This window comes from Carassius auratus, unplaced genomic scaffold, assembly GCF_003368295.1.
Source record: "Carassius auratus strain Wakin unplaced genomic scaffold, ASM336829v1 scaf_tig00216553, whole genome shotgun sequence".
Taxonomy (NCBI): Eukaryota; Metazoa; Chordata; class Actinopteri; order Cypriniformes; family Cyprinidae; genus Carassius; species Carassius auratus.
Window position 1 is genome coordinate 169179 of NW_020528628.1, and position 26163 is coordinate 195341.

The 26163-nt window shown below is 37.3% G+C and overlaps 1 protein-coding gene across 1 annotated transcript; it reads right to left on the minus strand.

Moving 5' to 3' along the window:
• Window positions 1-233: 233 nt before the first annotated feature.
• LOC113098413 (uncharacterized) lies at window positions 234-16780 on the minus strand. Its single transcript, XM_026263471.1, has 6 exons — window positions 16745-16780; window positions 9895-10081; window positions 9688-9815; window positions 9188-9358; window positions 1601-1690; window positions 234-1451 (listed from the first exon to the last, which is right to left on the minus strand). Exons 1-6 carry the CDS (start codon window positions 16778-16780, stop codon window positions 1140-1142), a joined length of 924 nt encoding a protein of 307 aa, XP_026119256.1. The 3' UTR covers window positions 234-1139.
• Window positions 16781-26163: the final 9383 nt, after the last annotated feature.

Genomic DNA, 26163 nt, shown 5'->3' on the forward strand with positions numbered 1-26163 from the left:
GGGGTTTGATGGGGACGGGTGTCTGATCTCATAAATGACACATATTACAAATAAAATAATATTTATTTAATTCAGCATTTATTTGTTTGTGTTTGTTTGTTTGTTTGTGTGTGTGTGTGTGTGTGTGTGTGTGTGTGTGTGTGTGTGTGTGTGTGTGTGTGTGTGTGTGTGTGAGAGAGAGAGAGAGAGAGAAAGAAAATGGTCAGTGTTGTTTATTGTAGGTGTTGGTTGCTGGTTAATAGAAGTCTATTATATAGAACTGCAGAGTAGCCCCGCATCCTCTTCAACGTGTAATGTTAGCTATAAAAAAATAATAGTGGGCTAATAACAGGCGCAAAAGCTACGGCTGACCACGTACGATGGCCAAAATTGCATTAGTGTCGAGGTCATAATAACCATCAGACCAAAAAAGATCTTAGACTGTTTTAACTTTAAATTCTTATTTTGATAAAAAAAAATAATAATAATAATATAGTGAAAATCGGGGTCATTGTCTTGGCAAATCAATGGAGTTGACAAAGAAGTGACAAAAAATGGGGGGGGGGGGCACATGTGAGATGACTTACTGTGAATGTAAATCATTTAAAATGTGACAGCCGCTGTCCTCTTCTGTAACCATTACGTTACATACTTCAGCGAGCGTCTGAATCTGTGTTGCGTTATCCTCGTAATGTCTCTGCGTGAGAAATACAAGGTGTGGCGTAACACACTTTTGCTTGGGGCTGCTTACTAACTGAAATTACAATGTTCCACAAATAATAATATAATACAGAAAAATAAGTGCAGCCTTCCTTTGGGGAAAATAAATAACTCTCCGAATCCAACTGAGTCCATTGTTGTGGATGTTCAGAGTTGCTGCAGTAAACTGCAGAAAGACAAATAATGTATCTCTGAGTAACTTGCTCAAATGTCAGCCAGAAAATAAACACGTTCAAACATTACAGAAATCTCCACTCTGTTCATGTTTGCTCTACAACATAAAATACAAATTATTGTCTGCAAGAGACATTTCCTCCACAGAGAGCAATAGACATCTGTTAGAACATAAAAACATAAACTGTTGTGACCCACAGAAAGGCTTTACATTTATTTCCTCTTACTACATAATGGACAAATTGCAAGAAAATTTGAAAACTCGCTCATGGCAGTTTATTCTTTAGAGAGTGGACCCTGGGAGTGCACATCTCAGACCCGATTCTCATGAACAGGTGCTGAATCACCTCAAAAGTATATTTCATCTCTTTTGGACAGTTAAGGTTCAGCATGTATAGCAGGCCCATCAGGTTCACAAAAGTGTTGGGTACATCACCAAGATGACGCATGAAAATCTTTTCCTCAATGATAATGGCAACATCATTGTAGGAAACTGGAAGGGGCTCTTTCACATCTTCAACAACCAAAATGATTCCAATCACCATTCCTTTGATGAAGTCCTCCCCAGGATCTGTTGGCTTCATGCAAAAACAAACAAAAAAACAAAAAGGTGCCTGTGCTTTAGACATGTTTTATATAGTGTTTCCAAACAGAGGATGCCTGAAATGATGTGTAACCATGCCCATTGTAAACTCGTTTTTGTATCATTAAACATATTGCTGCTAACCTCACATCTCTTCATCAATGTAAAAGGATTTTCCTTCCTGTACCATGGCAGTCCCTGCAAAGTTGCTGTGCTCTTCCTTTGGTTTGATGCCTGCAAAAACACAATACGTGAATTCAGTTGATATCAGAATTTTTTTTGAAGATTTTTGTCAACCCTCAAATGATGGAAACTGAGCTTTCAGTTCAAAGAGGTAACTTGAACTCCTGGCCTTCTCTCCATCTACTACATCTTACAAATCTATTTTCTTGTCTACATCCTGGTCCCTCTCCTCAGTGGGGTTGCACAATTAATGTGGACCACAACTACAACAAATATGCACTTACATCCTTGTCAAGACTCTCCATCAAGAATGTCAACTCTTGGACTTCCTTGAAGCGCTTCAACCGGAATAACTGAAGAAGTTCATGCAGATGGCTGTCCAGACCCTCAGTGCCGCTGATAGCCATTTTGGTGCCCTAAGCATAATTCCTTTATGATGACCCCCACCCCGACCCCGAGAAAGAAAAAAAAACCGTTTGTTTTTGCCAGTTTAATTTTTTATTACCAAACATAACTCAATACCAATAACACACAATAGCAGCATCAGACTATAAAACTTAAGAACACTAAAAAGAGAAATAAAATCTTCACAGCTTTGCTGACTTTCTAAACAGTCAACAGTACCGTACTTTCTAGACTAGACCTGACTAGACTAGAGCAATTATTAAATATCTTTCTTGTCCACCCTTTTTTTTTTTTTTTACATATACATGGCTAAAATGTGCCTAATATTTCTATAGGCTAATGAAATAATACCGGCATTTAAAAAAAAATAGCACTCAGCACTAGGTGCCGTACGCACAGTGCGTAATGCGCGTGTTGGGAGCGACGGCGCTGCAGACCCTCATAGAATTTATTGATGTCCATTGAAGTGAGCCTGGCGAATTCCTTGGCGATCTATTTAGAGAAGTAACATTATAGTTTTAGTTCAAGCTAAAAGTCACCTAAATATTCACATTTCAGCACTACAACTGACATGTTGTCAGACATGTGACGTAAAGCGGAGACCTGTCGCAAGGTGTATATTTCATTAACTTCAACTTCAACGGTCTGTGTCCTCAGGTGGGCAGATTGGCTTGTGTGACAGGTTATTGAGTTTTATTAATGTTTACATCAGATTGATATGTCAGTGCTTTGTTAAGTTGTCATGAATATTCATACATGCTAAGTTACAAGGCTGTAAGTTTAACAAATCAGTATGTACTACTATGATTTAAGTAGTTAAACAAAAATATGTAATTCAAATCAGTTCAAACATTATTTCATATCATAATATATAGGAGTGGCCTACAGGAAATATAAATTTATGTTTAATGTGTCAAATATTTTGTTAGTCATAACAGAGCAAGTTATTGCTTGCGTCTGTTGATTAAAAAAATATTTTATTGTTTTTATATTCTGAGTCACATCAGAAGTCATCAAATTACAGTCATAAGTTGAATTGTTGAGGGTGTTTTTACTGTTATCAAATGTAAAAATGGGTCGCGTTTGACCTCAACATTATTTAAGCGTTACATAAATGTTACTTGAACAATTTTTAATTTTACTCCAAAATATTTCATTTTAGGAGCACATGTGCTCAATTGGAGGAATGTTAGCATAGAGCCCTGCAATACAATGTGCCTGATTACAGTGGACAATTAGTGTGCTTTGGTTTGGTGAGGAAAAATTGCAACACTTGCAGGACCACCTCATTGAAGGGCAGTTGCCCCAAACAGCACTGTGCTGAAGTGAAGTGCTACACTGAAGTGAAGTAACCCTGTACAAAAAAAAAAAAAAAATACAAAGAAAGAAAGAAAAAAATATATACAATTGTTATCAGCAAAATTGGGTTGATTAATTTTCATGTAGTATGAAATACTTTTTCTTTTTTAAAGCGGGTCGACCCGATTTTAAACTGCATATGTTCCTTTCCACTGGCCCCCCCAAAAACACCGTTCACCAGCAGCTAGTAGACCTGCCAATAAGCTTAAATCTTTATTTTATGGCACCAATGGGGAAAATTAAGAAAAATATTTTAAACCATTGTTTACAGTTTAAAATAAACTATAACTATATACTATATATATATATATATATATATATATATATATTAGTGCTGTCAAAATTAGCGCGTTAACGCATTCGATTAATTTGAAATATTTAACGTGTTAAAAAAATAACGCAATTAACGCGGTTGCAGTTTTTTTTTTATTTCCAGTTGTGGCCTATGTGTGTTCAACGTGCAAAGAAATATGGATAAGACCAAGGAAGGACTTTTAGACGGAAAGTTTCAGTATAAAACTCTGCCGGATTACTCTTCAGTCTGCCACAAGAAACATTACTCTTCATTCAGTCTGCCACAAGAAACAGCAACATTAAAATCATGAACTCAAATGTCATTGTTTAAAAAAAAAAAAAAAAAAACAATGACTGTAACAGTGCGTAAATCAGACCTTTCTGTAACGCTAACGTTAATAAGCCTAAACGAAAATAACGAAATAATTGTGTAGCGGAGTATTTTTTGTACACAGTGCCGCGAACTGTCAATCACTCCTGTACGCATGCATCACTGTCCTCCTCAGCTGCAGCAACTTGCGCTCTCTCTCTTCATCAAGCTTTAAAACAAAAAGGGGACAAAAAGATCATATTGTCTTTGTGCATAGGCTATAGATTAATTAGATAAATGAATATCTAAATTTGTGCCTTGCCGTCTACGGTATTTTTTTTTTTAACTTAGAAAAAAGATGCTGCAGCCAATGAACAGCCAGCGGGGGCTGCAGGACGACTCAACCTCCGCAGACAGTTTTAAATGTTTATCAGACAATAAATACTCAAGATTTTGCTTTAGTATAACTCACAACGAGTTTCACACACCTTCTCCGGCCACGTTGAGTTGTTGACACTTAACAGTGGGAAAAGCGACACATGCGCTATTCACTTGTATAACTTAAGGGTGAATGGGTAATGTAGTTTCTGCTCTGGGTGGGATGAATTAGGAAGCTTGCATTGTGAAGGGCGCTCTGAAAATCGGCAGTGCAGGTAAAAGATTAAAACCTCTATTAAAACAGATGTCCAAATGAGCGTACCGGTACGCTACAAGCACGTTCTGGGCGCACGGAGAGGTGGCGGTACGCTCAAGAGCTATATTTGGAAGTGGCGGTACTGAGTAGGGTGCATACCGGCCCACTTAAAGCACTGGCAATGACTATACTTTGGAATTTTTTTGCAGTCCACTTAGAATTCAACATGGAAATCATTTTTGTTTTTTATTGGCATTGATTGTTTTGAAATTCAAATGGTACTTACATGCCTGTGTTTTTATTTCTGTAATAAATATGGCTTTCAAGCCAACAGTTAATTTGGAGGATATTGATGGTTTATTGCAGGTATGTTGTTTACATGAGAAAATCTGTGTTACAAGTTAAACAAAAATTCCAATAAACAATCATATTTTGAATTTAAATAGTTTCTTTGTCTTGAGTTTACATTAATTATTTACATTTTACATTTACATATCCAAAAAGTTTCAGTCTTTTAATTGTGATTAATCGCGATTAATTTTAGTCAATTTTAGTCATAGTCATTTAAAAAAATTGTGCGATTAATTAGTTAATTTTTTTTAATCGATTGACAGCACTAATATATATATATATGCTACTGACCATATCTGATCACATTCACTGTAAGATATTCATTATGTTTTTCATTATGTTTATTACCACATAATTGTGTCAACAGCTTAGTCCAATACACTAGATGTTCTTAAATTCGGATTAATTAAGATATTTAGTTTAACTACCGCATCTAATTGAAAGTTCATATAATCCTAATAGAGTAAAACCAACAAATTTGCCCAAATCATTTGTATTCACAAGCTTTTCTTAAGTAGATTCAGTGATTACTTTTTACAGTGGCATATAATGGTTCTGTTCTGTGCAAAACAAGTTTTGTAATAATCGATTCAGGGTTTCACAGTAAATTTTTCAACACTAAATGTATATATGAGAACCACCCACAAAGTGTTAATTTGTTCCTGGCCTTAAGTTAACTTCCGGTCTGTTTTGTGTATATTGGTCTGGCTGCGGTGCCTTCTACACACGCAGTTAAAGTCAAGGTGATGAGTAAAATTAAGTTGGGCTCAGGTGGTTGTGCTTTTTGGAGACTCGCCACGATTTTAAAATTGATCGATTTTCATTAAGGCTTCGTCAAATAAACATGAGTAACGCTATGTACTGCACGTTTAATAATAATAATTCCTTACATTTATATGTTTAAATATCAAAATGAGGCATGGGTGTTTTTATATCACTATTTCTGAAGCAAGACTTGCATGTTATATGCCTGATAATGCAGCCTTTGTGAGCGTAGCTCTGCTTTGTTTACAGCTGTTACTGGGGAAAGCTCTATTTATCGCGCTTTATGTATCTCCTGCTCGGAAATAATTAATTTGCATTTTCATTAAGTACACCTGATTTACGCAGCAAGCATATTTTGTTTGTTTCTAATATACTCTACTCTAGAGTGACTTGGCTGTTGTTAATGATTCTATTTGGTAGTCTACTGGAAGTAATGTTAGGGTCACAAAAGCGCTCATGTGCAGTAACGTTTGTTTATGTTGTTGCCGCTGAAACCGTCTATACTCAACTTTATAAAAGGGTCAAAAGTTAAACCATCCTGGTGTTGATAGAACACTTATTTGGGAGTTACTTATGGTTCTGCATTAACTACTTAAAAAAAAAATAACAGTCCACAACAATGTAAAAGAGAAAACTATTTAGACCTAGGTTATCACCAGTGATGACACCATCATTCCCTTCTTCTCAAGTACTTTCACATCATCAACCAATGGGGCAGGTATTTTGTCCATGCCATACTTTCTTCCATTTTTCTCCTGCTTTAGATCCTAATGGGCTTGTGGTTTCAAAATCATCATAGTAAATTTGGATCTGAAGTGCATTGCAGTGGATGGAGTACAAAGGATGTTTTTGTAATACTGTCCATCAAAAAAATCACGATACATGTCACTTTTTTTCATGTTACTCTTGGATAAGATTACACACTTTATCATTCCTAAAAATGAACTCAAGTGTCTTCAAAAGAGGGATATATATGAAAGTGTCATTTATTTATTTGTTTGTTTGTTTGTTTGTTTAACAGGGACATTGTATGGCACTCAGACATACCAGAATTAGCTACAAGCTAAATTTAATCTGTTTTGATTTGTAACTGTTGTCTGTTCATACATCCCAGAGATTTTATTTCTTCTTGAATCGTACCTGACACCTAAGTGCATTTCAATAGGTTCAACAACCCCCCATTTCTCACTGAAATATTTTCTCCATTATGTACTAGTATTAAAATCAGATAATTGATTATTAAAACTATTAAAAACATCTTCAACTGAACTTCTACTTCTACATGCTGTCAGTGTAGTGTATTTTTGTCTGCCATGGATCTGAGGAATCACACAGTCTCTAGGTTTTGTTTCCAGAAGAAAGATTGGTAACACTTTAGTATAGGGTCTAATTCAAACTAATAACTAGTTGCTTATTAGCATGTCTATTATTAACATATTGGCTGTTTATTAGTGCTTTTAAAGTAAATATAATGCATGACATCTAAATCCTACCCAATACCCTGAACTTAACAACTACCTTATAAACCATTAATAAGCAGCAAATAAGGAGTTAATTGAGGCAAAAGTCATAGTTAATGGTTAGTTAATAGTGTGAATTTGACCCTAAAATAAAGTGTGACCGAAAGATTTTATTTTCAAGAGAAAATAAAACCGAGAAAGCTCTGCAGAACAGTCTGTTGAGTCTGTGTCGGTTCTGTTTTATACAGTGCTTCTGAAGGCGTGCCCATGTTCAATACATTTCATACATATGGTTCTGTTTATCAACTCTTTTACCTTTTATGGCTGTCTCCAGCTTGCTTTTAGGATGTAGAATTTATTTTAAGTGAAACGAGGAGGCCTAATCATATATTTTGTCTTATGTCAAAACAGGATATGCAACTTTACTATATGCTGTATTTTGGTAATGTCTGCACCAAGGAAGTCTGATCATATATTTTGTCTAATGTCCAAATAGGGTGTGCAGCTGCACCATATAATATACCCCTGCACTCTCTGCACATTTCATTCTCATGCAGGCCTCTACATCCGAGTTCCTGTTCCCGTTACTTTTCCCGTTCCTGTTAATTTATTTGTTTGTTTGGATGGATTTTTGGTTTTGACCTCTGCTTGTTTGATTTCTCTTTGGATTAACCATCAAAACCCTACTGCTATTGGATTTCTCGTCTCCTGCGTTTCACTAGGTCTCCGATCGTAACAAACATACAGTCAAATGCATGATTACATATAACAGTAGAATAACTTGATACATAAATGGCTAGATTCACATTGATTATGCCTGATTAGTTTACATATTGACCAATAAAAATCTTCTTCATCAACAGGCACAACATTTAAAATGTTTTCCCTTAAACTTGTATGGAAATCATTAACAAAATCATCCATGCTTTCAACAGCTGACATAATAACACTGTTTGCAACACCATTACCTTGTAATTTGGCTATTATCGATGCACACCTTTCCCTCGAACTATCCCTTGAACAGAAGAACATTCATGCAAACGCGCATCATTATGTAATCTTTGCTCTGTGTCAGACACAACAAGTGATACTGCTTCATTGAGATCTGGGGCTTGTTGATTTTGTGGATATACAATTCCACTGCTTGCTGCTACACCCCTAAAATGAAATGTAGGTAAATGTTTTCTAAACCCTTCATAGCTTTTAAATTGCAAGGAACAACCATCCTGATCACAAATCGGATCAAATTTTTTACCAGGATATAAACCATGTACAAAGTTTTACATGCCAAATTAAAGCTGCAGTAGGTAACTTTTGTAAAAATATATTTTTTACGTATTTGTTAAACCTGTCATTATGTCCTGACAGTAGAATATGAGACAGATAATCTGTGAAAAAATCAAGCTCCTCTGGCTCCTCCCAGTGGTCCTATTGGCATTTGCAGTTACGGACCGCTCCCGGTAAGAAAACAACCAATCAGAGCTGCGGTCCGTACCTTTGTTTGTGTTCAAAATGTAGAAAAATGTATATAATAAGCGAGTACACCATGAATCCATTTTCCAAACCGTTTTTTTTAGCTTGTCCTGAATCACTAGGGTGCACCTATAATAAGTGTTTATATTTGGACTATTTTAGATTGCTTTGGGAGTAACCCAGTACCTTTGTGATTATTCATAAACATAAACAGAGAGAATTAGTTCCGGCTACGATGTTCTTCCGCAAGACGGAAGCAGTTCTGTTTATTAACCACTAGAGCGTCAAAAGTTACCAACTGCAGCTTTAATTTAGCTATTGTAAACAGTGATTTACAGACATAGCATCTAAACATCATTCAAAAACTTAGCTCTAAGCTTCTGTACTCTTGGGCTCTCACTTGTGGTGCCAACATCAATTTTGTACACTGTAGTCTGGAGAAAAATGTACTAATTTTTGAGTGGAGGATCATAACTGAGACTGAAAACAAAATTAACCTTGAAGAGTGCATCAATGGCTGCCAGTGAAGAGGATTCTTGACAGGGGATGAGCTTTTTATCCACCACAATAAAGTAGTGACTGATGGCTTCCTTGCTGCTCCCTAAGGCAAGAATGTATGGCTGACGATTGTCTTCCAGCTCAAGGTGTTCCTGTATACTTCTACATGCCTAAATGGGGGAAAAATTAAGTCTATCAATAATAATGATAAATTAATAAGTACAGCTTTATCAATTAGCATTTATTTGAGACTTTTTAGCTTAATTGCACACCATAAAGACCAGGAAGCACTCAAAATCAAAAAAGTACATCCACAGAATAACTGTTCATTTTAGTTTAGATTTAGATCAGATTTAGAGTAATTGTATCAACTTACTATATTAACCCCCATTTTACATTTAATCTAATAGTAAAAAATAAGATGAAGAAATTACTGAATCAATTCCAAGTGTAACGCTTATAGCCCTTGTATTTTGGCACCAGTGTACCAACTACCTACTTTGTGAAACACCACCAGATGGTCAATGGCCTGTGAAATACTGATCCTTTGGATTTTCTTTCTTCCTGAAGCCAGGGGTGGTAGGAGATGCAAAAGTAGAAGGAAGGATGATATATCTCTGTCCCATTCTGAAAAAACACAGAACATTGTTAAATGCCTATAACTATGTATAGTATAATTAGACTGCAAAGTCATTGGAAGTTTCACCGGGGGAATCCTGTGTCTCGCTGCTTCCTCTGCTCTCTTTGGCAGATGACAGTAATATTTTCAGCAGTGGAGTGGAAGACAAGGTTTCTCCTAGTCTGATAACCTTTGCTTTGAAAACTGTTGGCCACCTTTCCAAAAGTTTGGAAGCAGTTTCTGACCCAAAGAGGAGTGTGAAGTCCTGAAGAATCTGAAGAAGTTTGAAGAAAACACAATATATAATTACAATATATACAATAATGTGGTCAGTTTCAACAATGCAGACCATTTGACAGTTTTCTGATACTAACATTAAATTTTAGTAAAAAAGGAAAGAGAAAATCCATACCAATCCTCAAATTCCAGGAATCGAGGAACAACAGAGAGAATGGTGGTGGATCCCTCTGGTGATGGAAAAGGCACTGTCTGTATTCCAACGTTGCCTTCATCTTCTGCATGATGACCTCACGTTCGCTTGTATGATTAATCAAAGAGATAGCCTCTTCACTTTGATCAATATCTAGCTGATGTTCTTGGTAACATACAGCAGCTGTCTGTCAAGCAAAGGACCTCCCTTTTCCTCTGTTTTTGGACCGTCCTTATTTCCAGAAGGTATTGTCCCGCTTTGCACTGTCTTGAGGTGCCATGACAAGGATCCAGTGTTTTTGGCCATCATAGAAATGTTGAAATGACAGAAATTCTTAATTTATCCCTTAATTAAAAATGAAAACATCTTTAGACATGTCCAACTGAACACAAAATATTGAATGTCCTGATCAGTGATAATGACTTACATATCCAGTCCTCCCTTGGGGATCTATGAGTGAGGGAAACAAGGTGATAATTCCCAAACCATACTTCTGTTTGGTAAGTCGATGTGGGACCCTTCTGAAGAATGGGAACATTTAACGTTACTTTACACTGATAGGAAATGTTTAAGAACATTTAATTGAACTGTAACTTTTAGAACATGCATTTGTACACATCTTCAATACACCAACACTACCTACAATAATTAGAACAATGAACATATTAAACACTACCAGTATTCATTCCTAAATTGGGATACAGATCATTCAGCAGCTCCTCTGTTTTCACTCACCAATGTCAGTCAACTCATTTATGACTAAAACCAACCCACTGGTGGTCATTAGATCAGGAAACACGTCTTTATCCACCTCTGTACCAGTTTCATCTGTAACTGTAACAGCAAGGCTGAGAACTTCTCTTTCAGTGCAAAACAAAATATTTACAAATTTTAGTATATAGGTTTATAGGTAGAGCACTGCACTATCAAGCGCAAGGTTTGGGGTTCGATTCCCCAGGAACACATGATATCTAAAAATGTATAGCCTGAATGCACTGTAAGTCGCTTTGGATAAAAGTGTCTGCTAAATGCATAAATTTAATTTCATTTAAATATCACTCAAATAAATCTAATAAATAAATAAATCAAAGCACGTCTTTTGAGATTTGTATGAATTTCTTCCGATTCCGAAATTGTGCTTTGACAATCATTGTGAATAAGTATCTGAACTCCTGGCTTGTAGAGGGAGAAACACGTCTTACTGGTTTTCTACAAACACGACTCGATTTGAAACAAGATTGTGTAAAAAAAAAAAATATCAAAACAACTTTCATAATATCAAAACAGCACAGACACAAATTAAATCTAAATAGGTTAACTTTTTATCTGTTATAACCCCTCATTTACAAGACAAAATGGGAAGCTTTGAGAAATTATACCATTTTCGGCTCTGTAAACTTTCACACTCTCCTCCTCCTGAACACTAAATAAGCATATGGTTTCTTCATCTATTGTGTCCGGAAAGACTGCAATACAGTTTTGTGCTACATAAAGCAACCCAATGGTCAAAAAAATCGTTATTGGCGATACTTAAATTAGGCCTTAACATAAAAAAAAAATGTTGTAAATTTGTTTTAATTGTCGAAATTGTCCACTGATCATATCAGCACTAAGGGGCTGGCTAAACACACATGCCTTTATATCATATTTCTACACAGTAAAATCAGTAGTGTAATATTTGCAGTGTTAAAAGTTATTAATTCCCAAAGAGCTGAATTAACAATCTACAGCAGGGGTTCTCAAAGTCTACATTCAAAGGTCCAAACCTGAATTTTCATCAATGACAAAGGTCCGGAACTATTGGTAATTACAAAACTAACTAATTTAATAAACATGTATAACAAATCAACATTCTTTTTATGAAAAAATAAGGTGCCTTTTATCCGGGCTTGGTCTGTGCTAGAGATCGACCGATATGGGTTTTTCTATAGCCGATGCCGATGCCGATGTTTAGAGGTCAGGGTCAGCCGATGGCCGATATGTGCTGCCGATTTTTAGGGCCGATATCTTGGAGTTTTCCTCTTGATTTGCATGCTAAAATGTCACACTAATAATAAGTGGATGCACAACACATTTTTTCTAAACCTATCATAATTTATTGAGCACTTACTTGAACCATCTCTTCATTCATCTTAATTTAGTGCACTGCACTGTATTAAAATAAAAAAACAAAATGTATCCAAAGTTAACCAAACAAATTAATAAACTGACCAAGTATTAAATATATAAAACAGGTAATATATATATATCAATCAATCAATCAATCACCTTTATTTATATAGTGCTTTAAACAAAATACATTGCGTCAAAGCACTGAACAACATTCATTTGGAAAACAGTGTCTCAATAATGCAAAATGATAGTTAAAGGCAGTTCATCATTGAATTCAGTTATGTCTTCTCTGTTCAGTTGAAATAGTGTCTGTTTTTATTTGCAATCAAGTCAATGATATCGCTGTAGATGAAGTATATATATATATATATATATATATATATATATATATATATATATATATATATATATATATATATATATATGTCAATCATTTACATAAAAGTTTTAGAGCATTTACATTTATCAAGTAGAATTTTTCAAGTTTGTTGGAACATAAATGTAAACTTAAATATACATTTAAATAAATACAATTTTAGAAATAAAAATCAATTAAACTGAAAAATATAAAAAAATAAATATATAAAAAATAAATAACAGTGGTGCTGCAAAGACACTAGCAACCAGCAACATTTGTGTTTGGTATAAATGACACAGAAAATCTAAAGTGCATTCTAATTTTGAACTTACATCGCAGTTTGTTCATTATTAAAATAAAGTAGAGTCAACCAAACATTTAAAAAGTTACACTGGTCAGTTTAAATACACCCTATACCGGTCCTCTCTGCTGTTATGCAAAGGACGTTTTTGCTCATGTGAAGAGGATGATTTTTTCCGTCTAGTTTATATATAAAAAATATTATAGTTTAAATTTCAGATACATTGCGAATATGGAAACATTTGGATATGTGCAGAACGAGACGTGAGCAATAACCTCCAAATACATCTAGTCAAACCCGCGCTCGCTCGTCCTCGTATGGACTTAGTGCACATGGCATAATATCTTCTTTTTAACATAATAATAAGGACTTCTCATCTCCCAGTCTGCTGTGAAGAAGTGAGCAGTTTTCGTCACAGAGCTCTCCGTCCCCCTGGACGTCCACCCGTCTGTCGTGAGCGCAACAGAGGATGCTCGGGATAGTTCATCCACAACTTTTTTCTTCTCCTGTTCATAAAGATCTGGCACCATCTTTTCACTCTAACCTCTTTCCTTCATCATTATATCTGACAGGGAAGCCAAAATGCGCGGGGCGAGTGTGGACTGAACATGCGCAACTTTTTTTTTTTTTTTCATAAATCAATCCGCGGGTCACGCGTATGCCGAACTGAAGATATTGATCTGAACGGATCACGGATCAATGATGATCCGTTGCACCACTACTATAGCAACAACGAGCACCACGAAACCATTTAAAGAGGCGCATTCAGCGGTCTCCTTGACAGAAAACATTCAGCAAAGTAAAATTATCTCAAACATATGGCGCGCTCTCTTCATTTTATCAAACGATCCTAATCACATTTATTCATTTTACAGTCCTGCAACTAGCATTTTATTAATACTAAAACCCCTTTAATTCAGGTGAGAAAGCTTTTTTTCCAAGTGGCTTTTGCACATAATAATAATACCGCTGCAGACGCATTTTGCAGCATTAAGGGTCCAGGACAGCTGTCTCTCCGAGCGCGGTGCTGTCTGATATATCGGTCGACCTCTAGGACTCTGTGCTATCTGTTGACTCATCCACCACAAGTGAAAGGCAGGGTGTATCTTTGATAACATCAATTAACTGCTTTACTAAGTCATTGGCAAGCAGCTCTGTCCTCCTGGTTGAAGTGTCATTGGACAGTGGAATTTTCTTTAATTTCTCTGACATCTCCTGTCTCTCCTTTCCCTCAAACAAAGCATATGCTATCTCCACTAAACACTCACTAACTATCTCTGCATCAGTGAATGGCTTCTTGCTTTTTACCTAGTACCCAGGCCAGACAGAAAGATGGTTCTGCAGCTCTCTCTTGCTGTGTCAAAAGTCTCATAAGCAACTTATATGTTGATTCATATGAAGACTTTAACTGTCGTAGTTTTGGTGTCCATACCTCTGTATTTTGTGGATATTGCCATTTAGAATGATCTTTTTTTTTTCATAATGCCGTTTGACATTTCCACTTTTCACAACTCCAACTGTCTCATTACAAATCAAACAGAATGGCTTCGTGTTGGATTGGGGCAAAATGAACATAAACCTCTCTCTCCAATCATCTTTGAAAACTCTATTTTCTTCGTCAACTTTTCTTTTCCTGGACAATGACATCCTTCATTTACTGCGGTGAAGTGTTGCTTTGCGCAACTCACGCCCAATTACGTCAAAAGTATACACTCACTGGATGTCATAGCAACTGAATCACAGAGAAAAACTTAAAAAATCTTGCCTTCGCTTTAATTTCGGGTCATCCCAAAAAAAGATATAAAAAACTAAACAAATGATTTTGAAATGTGTTTATCAAGGTAGGAAATCCAGACTTTTAATCCCTTACACCAGTGGTTCCCAACCTTTTTCAGCTCGCAGCTGAACCACACACATATGTTTGCGCGGCCCACTTCAAAAAAATTAACTGACCCCGCTATTGTTGGGTTAATAACTTAGCACTCAGAAACTAGACTGTTAACTGTATTTATTGAATAAACTAGGGCTGTGTGATATATATATATATATATATATATTTAAAAAAAATCACGATTTCTTTGATCAATTTTGCGATTGTGACACACACCGATATGCTTTTACAGTCATAAATGCATTCAGAATTAATTTGAAACATATTTCAAAAAGAAAAACAATTAGAGCTTTTTCAAAACATTTTAACGTCTCTAGAACAGACAAAACCAAACTTGCACAGATACACGCTGCTCTGCGCGGAGAGAGTGTGCGCACTTAAAACGTGTCTCCTCTCACTTAAACTGCGTCCTTTGCACTCATAACTCTCTCTATGCTCATGTGTTAGATATTAATTATTTTTGCACGTTTTTATATCTAGCCTTTTACCACGTGCAGCTCTGAACTATATTGTTGGGTTAATAACTTAAGTACTCAGAAGCTAGATTGTTAACTGTAATTATTGAATGAACTAGGGCTGTGCGATATGGACAAAAAAAAAACATTTGTGATGCTTGCTCAGATACACGCTGCTCTGCGTGGAGAGAGAGTGCGCACCTAAAACATGTCTCCTCTCACGTAAACTGCATCCTGTGCACTCACAATTTTCTCTATGCTCATGTGTTAGATATTAATTATTTTCGCACGCTTTTATTTCTAGCCTTTTACCACGTGCAGCTCTGATCCGTTAACATGGGCTCAGAAAAAAGACGCATCCCAGACAGTGTGTGAACCTAAAGTTAGGCATATGGCCAATCTGTTCTGTTCTCGCGCTAGGCGCAATGCATTCTGATTGGATCGGATAGCATACTAAAGGAGGTCAGGGCCGCGGAAAATCGTGCTATAAAGCGATTTAGAAATCGCACATGCTCGAATCTTTATTTTATGGCGACTTCAATTAATCACACAGCCCTAGAATGGACTGGAAATTAACAGAAAATAACTCTGGCTGGCACCGCTCAGCAAAACGGGAAAACCAGATCCAGGCAGAGCTCAGCAGCGGGTAGATAGTCACCGGAGCAAGCAGTCAGGAGGACACACAACAGCCATTTATGCATGTTTGAATTTGTTGTTCTGTAACACATGCAGCAACTGACCCCGGTATTGTTGGGTTAATAACTTAGTACTCAGAAGCTAGATTGTTAACTTTAATTATTGAATGAACTAGGGCTGTGCGATATGGACAAAAAAAAAAAAAAACATTTGTGATGCTTGCTCAGATACATCGGGCACGCTCAAATCATGATTTTATGACGATTTCTTTCCAGTCCTAGAATGGACTGGAAATAATTGGTGGCCCACCTGCAATACCGCCGCGGACAACAGGTTGAAAAACACTGGTCTAAGGTGAGACTATATTTCAGAATAAGAATATCTATATTCATGCTGTATCTATATTCTGTGTTCATGCATTTTTTTGCTAATTTTGTCATATCTGCTGTTTAGAATGGACAGCGATATTTCATCAACTGGTCTCCTATACTTCATTTGATTCCACCATCATCACAAGGATGCAAGTTACCTGGAAAAATGTCATCCTGTCAAGATGAAAAACATCGTCAAAAAGATACATTTGGAGATTTCTGTCGCTACCTATTGTCTGCCTCAAAATATTGCCAGATGGGTTGTACATGAAAAACTAATATAAATAAAATCAGTTGGAGAGCTGACCTTGACTGTTACTTTTGTCTTTTATTTTATAAAGAACAGCTTGATGCAGAGAAGAGACCACACAGCCATACAGTACCTGCTCGCTGATGGGACAATGAGGAACATCATTCATGGATGCTGCACAACTCAAATCTACACATCATATTTATTCATCTCTAGGTAAATTTGATGATGTTGTGTTTTATTAAGTTCTTTGTTTCTGTGCAACACTTAATGAATGTAACTAATTAACCCCTTGTCACGCTATCTGGTCTCTGTTTCCCTGGGTGTCCACTAGTGGTCTCACTTCCCCTTAGGCACCTCACCGTAGGCACTACAATTCCCACAAGCCTTGTCCCTTCATCACAGTAATTGCACTCCTGTTAATTGCACCAGGTGCCTTCACTTATTAGTCATTATCCTCCCTATATTAACCAGTCTTTCCTGTTTGTTTTCATGGAGTCCTTTCCTTCCGTTACCCAGTCTTCTCGTATTCTGAGTTCCTGTTCCTGTTTCCATTCATGTTCCCTTTCCTATTCCTTCTTTGTTTGTTTGTTTGTTTGGATAGATTTCTGGTTTTGACCCTGGTTTGTTTACTTCTCTTTCGATTACCCTAATAAACCCTACAGCAATTGGATCTCACGTTCCCTGTGTTTCACTGCGTCTCCAAACGTCACAGAAGGACTCCATCCTGCTAAGATCCAGCAGTATGTTTTTTGATGTTTCTTCCCCAGCCACCGAGCGGGAGAGAAAGAGTTGTTTTGAGGGAACCCGCCTGGTCGTTTTTCGTGGGACCCGGAGAGGTCGCGGAGTAGTGAGTGGTCTAGAGGAGGTCCGGCATCGCTCTCCACTATGGCCCCCCTTCGATCATGGGCTCGTGAGGGATGGATTGGAGCCGGCGTCTCACCATTGCGGACGGAGAGGGGAGAGGAGGCGCACGTCTGCCGAGCCAGCACCGCTGCACAAGATGGCCGCCAGCCCTGCGCCGCTGGCCAAGGTGGTCACCAGCCCAGCACCACGACGCAAGATGGCCACCAGCCCAGCGCCACAGCACAAGATGGCCGCAAGCCCAGTGCTACTGCCCAAAGATGGCCGCCGGCCCAGGGCCACTGCCCAAAATGGCCACTGGTCCAGCGCCTCGACCCAAGATGGCCGCCGGTCCAGAGTCATGGCACAAGATGGCTGCTTGTCCAGCGCTTCTGCACTGGATGACAGCCACAGTTGACCTTCCAGAGTCGAATCAGGTTCCAGTTGACCCTCCAGAGTTGACTCAGGTTCCCGTTGACCCTCCAGAGTCGAGTCAGGTTCCCGTTGACCCTCCAGAGTCGAGTCAGGTTCCCATGGTCCCACCAGAGTCAGGGCTAGTCACCGTTGACCTTCCAGAGTCAGGGCTGGTCACTGTTGACCCTCCAGAGCCAGGGCTAGTCACCGTTGACACTCCAGAGTCAGGGCAAGTTACTGTTGACATCTAGAGTCAAGTCAAGTCACCGTTGATATTCATGGACAAAGGCAAGTCACCAAGGATCTTCATGGGCAAAGTCCATTCACCAGTGTTCTTCATGGACAAAGGCAAGTCACCATTGATCTTCATGAACAGATGCAAGTCACCAATGATCTTAATGAGCAGAGTCAGGCCACCAATGATCTTCATGATCTTTTGACCCTGGTTTGTTTACTTCTCTTTGGATTACCCTAATAAACCCTACTGCAATTGGATCTCACGTTCCCTGTGACTGTTTACTTTTAACACTAGACAGATTGGGACCATATATGATCTTTAGTAGTTTTAAAATCAACACTTTAAGTGTTGAATTGACACTCCGTTTTTTTTTACTGTGTATGACTGCGTCCTCCGGGGGTCACATTTGAAGGCTACAAACGTGATTTTGGATGACTTATTTAAGAAAAGTAACCATAATAAAACATTCTTTGTGAGGTTTAAAATACTATAATTTATTTTTTACTTTGCAATTTAATGGTTACTTTTCTTAAATGAGGCTTCCCCGATGACGTTTGCAGCCTTAAAATGGGACCGCCGAAGGATTGAAAAATAGATAAGACCTGAACAAATTATAAATTAGAATTAATTTACAGTCTGTATCTGTATTATAACATGTAATTACAAGACTTACCACCACTCTTCCAGTGAAGTAAAATGGCGTCCGCATGTGGTCTGTTTTGATAAAAAATATTCAGTGTTTAGATTCAGTGTTTTCGTCAACTGGTTTTCTTTCAGCTAGAACAGTATTTGTATTTCTTTTTGGAACTGATTAATTGTAGGCCTCATTGATCTGAAATTAGTTATTAATGGGTAAAGAAAAAGTATTTATTTGTCTATAATTTTGGCTATGTTCAAGCTCAGATAAATGAGGCCTATGATCAATCCCTTTTATCCCTTGGATAAGAAATTTGGTACTGTAATAATATAACAAAACAATATTTTTTTTATAACAAAATAGAGAGCGAGAGAGAGATTTAACAAAATGTATTAAAACTTTGTTATTCAATTATAACAGAATAAATATAAAACATACATCAAATCCAAATCAGATAAAAAAATAAATCCTCCTCCATCACCATACAAAAAAACAAATTGTAACACCACTGTAGTTTAAAAGTTTCTATATCATTCATTGCTTTATAATACTTAAACTCTACAACAATTCTTGACTTGACAAGAGCCTTAAATAAAGATGTAATCTCTTGACCACACCTGTTTTTGATTCTGTTCCTTCTTGTTTTATAAATTGCCAGCTTCGCTTGTTCGGACAGAAAGTTAATTAATTGCCATTTGATCTTCTGATTGTACCCAGCCCCCAAAATAAAAACTTCTGATGTAAACTTTTCCCCACATTTACCACACAAATAAATCCAACAAGTTAAAAAGTGCATGGAGTCTTTTACATTCTAAGAAACAATGAAAAATGGTTAACCTAAATCCACAAAACACACATTTATCATCAACATTGGGATTAATGACTGAAATAAAAGCGTTAACAGCCACAGCCCCATGTAAAATCCTCCATTGTAAGTCACCAGATCGTTTTACCAATGGTGGTTTGTACAGCACCCTCCACAATGGCTTAATATCCTTTTCAACCCAAATTTGTCTCTCCAAACTGTATCAATCCTCCCATTTAATGTTACCTTATTTAAAACTTTAACAAGATATTTATACATCACTTTCCCTCATACTTCATTCAGTTCTAAAATTTGTAGTTCGTTAAGATCCAGCAAAGGACCAGATAATTCTTTTAGGTCTGGTGTGATCCCAAGCTTTGGAAAAGGGTCCCTTACATCAAAAGTTGTTCTTCAAGTTTTTAAATTCTTTATCATAGACAATTCCTCCTTTGTTAACTTTGTTCTCCACACCTCCACTATGACCGAAGCGTGGCGAGCTGATTTCTGACCGAAAATAAAGTGTCCACCGCATTTATATCACTCAGCACAGGTCCAGCCACATAAATTATGTGTCTCAATATCACAGATTTGGTAGCACAATGTATCTGCACAAGTCCTGGAACATTCCCACCAGCAATGTCCATACAAGCTCCTTTAATAATAGGTTATTGTAATAACCAGTACAAAGAATTGGTCTCTTCCATCCTGCACACAATGAACAGCCCCCACATTTTGAAAAGTTGAGACAGTTCAGCAAGTTGTAATTGCTTCACATCCATTAAAAACAAGGCTGCATCCAATCCAAGTCCATCCACTGTTACTATTGCCACCTTTCGCCACACCAGATCCACAGGCCAAGTCAAGAATTTCTGGAACTGTAGACGAAAAGTAGCTTGCCTACTTGGTAAGTGGACTAGCCCTTGTCCTCCCTCTTCTTTGGGAAGAAAGAGCACACTCTGAGGAACCCGGTGCAAACTAAGATTGCTAAGATTGTCTGCAATTGGGACAGCAATCCAACAGCAGGATCCACACAAGATAATTTATGCCATAATTTTGAAGCAACCAAGTTATTGACAATTAAAACCCTCCCTCTAAAAGACAATTGTGAATGAAGCCATTTCCACTTTTTTAATTTTCCTTCAAAAACCCCTTCCCAATTCTTTTGTTGGGTATTTAAATCCCCAAGACACACACCTAGATATTTAAAACCTTCTTTCTTCCAGATCATCCCACTAGGTAATTTTGTTAACCCTCTCTCCCATTTCCCAACAGCCAATGCTTCACTCTTATCCCAATTAATTTTGGCAGCTGAAATTATTCCAAAGTCATTGATAACAGAAACCAACTTATTATGTCTTGTTGTCCACTTACCATTACCATAACCATCCGCAAAAGCAGAAATTTGATGCTAAACATCATTATGCAATATTAAACCATTAATCATGGTTCTTAGTCTATTCAGCATTGGTTCAATGGCTAATAGTAATATTAATGCATACCGGACAGTGCACAACCCTGTCTGAACCCTTGTCCTCTCTGTATTCACTGCGGTACAGTTTGCTATAGAACTGTACAGCTTGTTTTCTGATATCAGGTGTCTGTTTTAACTCTTGCCAATTCTCAGAGCATAGACAGTGAATATTACGTCTCTGACCATTATTTTTTTCAAGACTAAAGAAAAACTTAGATGGGGCATCCATTTGTGTTAAATTCTGAAAACGAGAATGGACCAGAGCCCCATGAGCTTTAATGCTGAGCAAATCTGCAAGAAGAGACGTCTTAGTTTTAAGCGTCTCGATATGTCTTCCCTCCCCAGTAACCTCTGCTAACCCTTGTGCTTCTATAATTTCAAATTCAAGCTTTTTCATTGATTTAGTGATGTCCCGAGAAACACTGAAAGTATACTGTTGAAAAAAATACTTTCACCTCAATCTTTCCATAATCCCACCACTCACGCAAATTTTTAAAGTAACACTTTCTTGGTTTAAAATTATTCCAGAAGGAAATAAAAACATCTCTAAAATTCACATCACTTAACAGGGAGGTGTTAAAATGTCAATATGCACTCTTTGACTTCACATTTTCTATATATACATTACATGATACTAAACAATGATCAGAAAAACCAGTAGGTTTGACAAGACAGCTTTTCACAACATTAAAATGGTGTCTAAAACAATAAAAACCTGTCCAACCTGGCCAAGGAAATAACGTTTTCTATGTTATGTACCCGTGTGTATTGTCTTACATTATTATTTAGCTCTTTCCATACATCACAGAAACTGTGAGTCTCAATTAATTCATTTAAAACCCGACTTTAAGCAATATGAGGTTCAATGTGATTTCTATCTACTCTATAATTATCTGTACATTTGAAATCTCCTCCCAAAAACAAAAAAAATCATCAGAACTACAGTCCTGCAGAATGGTAATAACATCTTTAAGAAAAAGTGCTCTTTCACTTCCATTTGTAGGAGCATAAACATTAATAAAAACAGCCTCGAATTTTTCGAACTGAGCCTTATGCATAATAATCTGCCAGAAACTGCATGCTTAACATCACATGAGACAAAAAGTTCTTAGCAAAGAGAACAGCCACCCCTCCTCTTGTAGAGCTCATGTGAGCAAACAACACATCACCCTCCCATTCTTTTTTCCAATCCAATTTTTTCCAACAGCAATGCTCTTTTATGCATATTTCAGGCCCCATTCAGGTTGAGAGAGCTCACCTTCATCACACTCATTATAAAAAATAGTATGAGGGGACACAAACCAAACAAAAACATAGAAAAACACAGACTATGTGGTTTCAAAACCATCTTCAGTTTGTAATTCTAATTACAGTTTGGAAACAAGTTTCTTCAGTCTATAGATCTCCTGCACTGTAAACTGGTCCCCACCTTCACCTCTCATTAGCACTACCACTGAGTTGATAAAAATCCTGCGATCAGCAAAAAAATCTTCAACCTGGACATTTTTCAAATTTTTAGTCCTTTGTAGAAATGACTTTATTTCGTCAAAGTTGTAATCACTACGTGTTACTGTCCACTACATCACTGTCAGAATCATCAACTGTACTGCATTCAATTTCAGAGTGTTTTTCAGACTCCATTTTTGTTAATCTGCTCATTTTAGCTGCTTCCACACTCATTTTCCTCTTAGTATTAGGTATTTTAAACAGTGTTTCATCACAGTCAGTCACCATCTCCTCCTCCATAATAGACTCTGCAGTGACAGCAGTTTCTTTCTCCCTACTCTCTGAATTTCCCCCGGCACCATCAGTAAACACTGTATTAGTTTCTTCCTCCCCTTTCTCTGAATTCCCCCCTTTAACCTCAGTAAGCACTGTATCGGCTTCTTTCCTCTCACTTTTTGTGTTTTTCCCCCCATGACATTACCATCATCATCATCATCATCATCATCAGTCGTTATCACTCTAGTACTATGACACACCGTTTCCCTACTCAGGCCTGGCTCAGAGTTCAATATTTCATTTTCTCTCTCAGGACATGCACGCCGAATGTGCCCCTCCTTCCCGCAGCCATAACATCTCATAGTATCAGATGATGCAAATATGACATAATCAAAGCCATCAAGTCTGATTTTAAAAGACACGTTCAGTTAATCCGTATCGCTTTTTAACATCATATGTAATTGCCGTCTGAAACATACAACATGTTCAAGCAAGGGTGATTACACCCCAGTGGAATCTTTTTCATTTGGGACACAATTTTTGAAAGGTGGCACATTCAACAGCGTTATCTTTTTTGCCAGATCAACCAATGGCATTACTGGAGTAAAAGTGTCCTGAATTACTACACCGCTCTGAACTACACTGTTCACCTTCTCAATCGTATCGAGGAAAATGACAACAGCACTGTTCATTCGTGAAGCCGACATAATACTGTCAAAACCAACAACTTCACCAACAGCCAGGCTACAGTCTTCCACAGAGCAGTTCATCACAGGCGGGAGTTTTATCCCATGCCTTCGGGAAAGCTGCTCAAACTTTGTTTGGCGTGGATCCGCCATTGCCGACCAGCAACCCAAAAGCCCACTCCTCAAACTTTCCTAGTTTTCTTTTCAAACAAAAATATAAACAAAACTTTAAAGCAGAGACAGTAAAGGAAAGTAGAAAAAGAAAGAACACTCACTCATACCGCAGCAATCTCACTCACACACGCTAACTCCGCCCAGAGAGAGAGAGAGAGAGAGAGAGAGAGAGAGAGAGAGCACTTCTGTTGTGTGATCTTAAAGGGGGGGTGAAATGCTCCTTTTCACTCAATATCCTGTTAATCTTGAGTACCTATAGAGTAGTACTGCATCCTTCATAACTCCAAAAAGTCTTTATTTTTATTATATTTATAAGAGAAAGATAGTCTGTACCGATTTTTCCTGGAAAAACACGAGCGCCTAGAGGCGTGACGTGTGGGCGGAGCTAAAGAATCACGAGCGCCAGTAGGCTTTTGCGTTGAGAGCGTTTGGAAGCTGTGACACAGATCCAGAGGCTGAAATTTAACAAGAGCAGCATCAGCAAAGGCGTCTCTATGTGGAATGTACTGAAACTGTATATATTTGCTTAGCGGTTTTGGAAAATGACTAAGTTCCACTTTATGTCGTCTTTTTTTTTTTCTTCTTTTTTTTTTAAGCTGTACATGTGGAAAGTGCAGTTTGATGACAACATCGCATGTTGTTTACTTGATGTGCTTAGGCACATAGACATAGGTAGATGCCCCATCGAACGCTACTGCCTATTGGCACGAACGAGCCGTGGAGCCGCCATCTTGGACCGGTCGCCAGCTCCACTCAGTGTAACTTGTTTGCCATTAAATTAGCGCATTAAATTAATCATATCTCACTGAATACCTAACTGATTTTGACTCGGGGTTTTTTGCTGCAAAGGTCATTCATGCAGCTATAATACAGGACACATGATTCAGCGTATTTTAATATTCATAATAGGCATAAAGTGACATATTATATTCTGATATAATATATAAGTGACCAGACGCCCAAAATCTAAATATGTGAGGTAGGATATTTATAAATCACCCACTATAAATATGATAAAGAAGCAGAAACAGATAGTTGCAGTAAAATAAGATATTTTAATAAGTTGAAGAAACAATTTATTATAATTTGTGACATACACTCTCTCTGGTTCTCTCTCTCTCTCACACACACACAAACTTCTCCCTCCCCCTCTCTCTCTCTCCATCTCACACAAACACACACACACTTGTGAGGTTATAAAACAACTGCTCTCTTATAATTATTTCAAAAAAATCATGCAAAATGCAGAACCACCAAAGAGGGAGAGAGAGTGAGATGACAGGATGAGACAATACAATTTAGCACGCACACACACACACACACACACACAAACCTGCTCCAACGCCGTCTACAGAAGTCATGCAGTTTACCATGCTTACTGCCTGCAATACATTGTAATGTAACATTGAAAAACTGGGATTTTTTCAGTAAAAAAAATACTAAAATTTGACAAAAAATATTTTATTTTTGTTATAATTGTGATTTTATAATATTTAGATATGAATCCAACTGAATCCAACTTGTGAAAATATATCTTTCAGGTAGTCAAATAGCATATAGTGAAGCTCTATAGCCATCTAGTGGTTAAAGTTTTTTTTTTTTTTTTAACTTCATTTTCCAAAAAATGGGTATAAATGTTACATTAAATCATTTAAAATTATCCATGTTATCCCCATGAATGAAAGTTAGAAATCTGTGTCTTTTATAAAGTGAATTTTACATAAATGCTGTTTTTTTTTTTTTTTTTTTGTAAAAAGCTGTTTTTTGTTTTTTTTTGTAAAAAGCCTATTTAAATAAATATTTATTTATATAAATTTAGAAGATATCATAAATCCTCCAAAAACTGCACAAATGTTGAGTAAAAACATTAACAAACAAAGTAAAATTACATTTGTAAAAATATATATATATATATCTTGTTACAAAATTAAATGTTATTGTCAAAAAACACGAGTGTGGACAGGAAACGAAGACCATCAGAGGGTTAATATACATTACTTCCTGAAATCACGCGCGCACAATGAAAAAATAACAATAGTAGTAGTAATACTAATGTTAAATCTTACTTGTGAAAAGTAATCCCGAGCCGTACTTGCGATGGTCCGCCGATTAGAACAGGAAAATGCTGCACAGTGCTCTGGCATCTTAACTGCTGCTACGCAACGAAACTAGGAGTACAACCGGTTCAAGATGGCGGCCGCAAATCTCGTCGCCCAGCGGCCAATAGGGCGTCTACTTATATGATGTCTATGCTTAGGCACCGATAGCTAAGTTAACAACACAGAGATATTTGAAGCAGTTTTACTCACCGCATGCGGTTCCAACACACGATCGTGACCCTTTTTCGTTGGGACTGCATTATCCTTAAGAAATAAACGATGTGCAAATCCGTCGTCAAACTGGGCCTTGTTTGTAAAGCAAGCATCTTCGAAATGCAGGGAACAAACACAAACACTTGCACAACTCCGTTGATGCTCTGTAAAAATAAACTCCATCCACTGGTCCCTTAATGCTGTTTCTCTTTTGGTAATCTGTGCAGGGTTGTCTTGCCCTGGCAACCAA

Coding starts and splice junctions, on each gene's coding strand:
- LOC113098413 (XM_026263471.1), bottom strand. CDS start 16,780: ATGAATGATGTTCCTCATTGTCCCATCAGCGAGCAG. Junction 9,816..9,894: donor CGAGACACAGGATTCCCCCG/GTGAAACTTCCA, acceptor GTGTTTTTTCAG/AATGGGACAGAGATATATCA. Junction 1,452..1,600: donor CATTGATGAAGAGATGTGAG/GTTAGCAGCAAT, acceptor TTTTGCATGAAG/CCAACAGATCCTGGGGAGGA.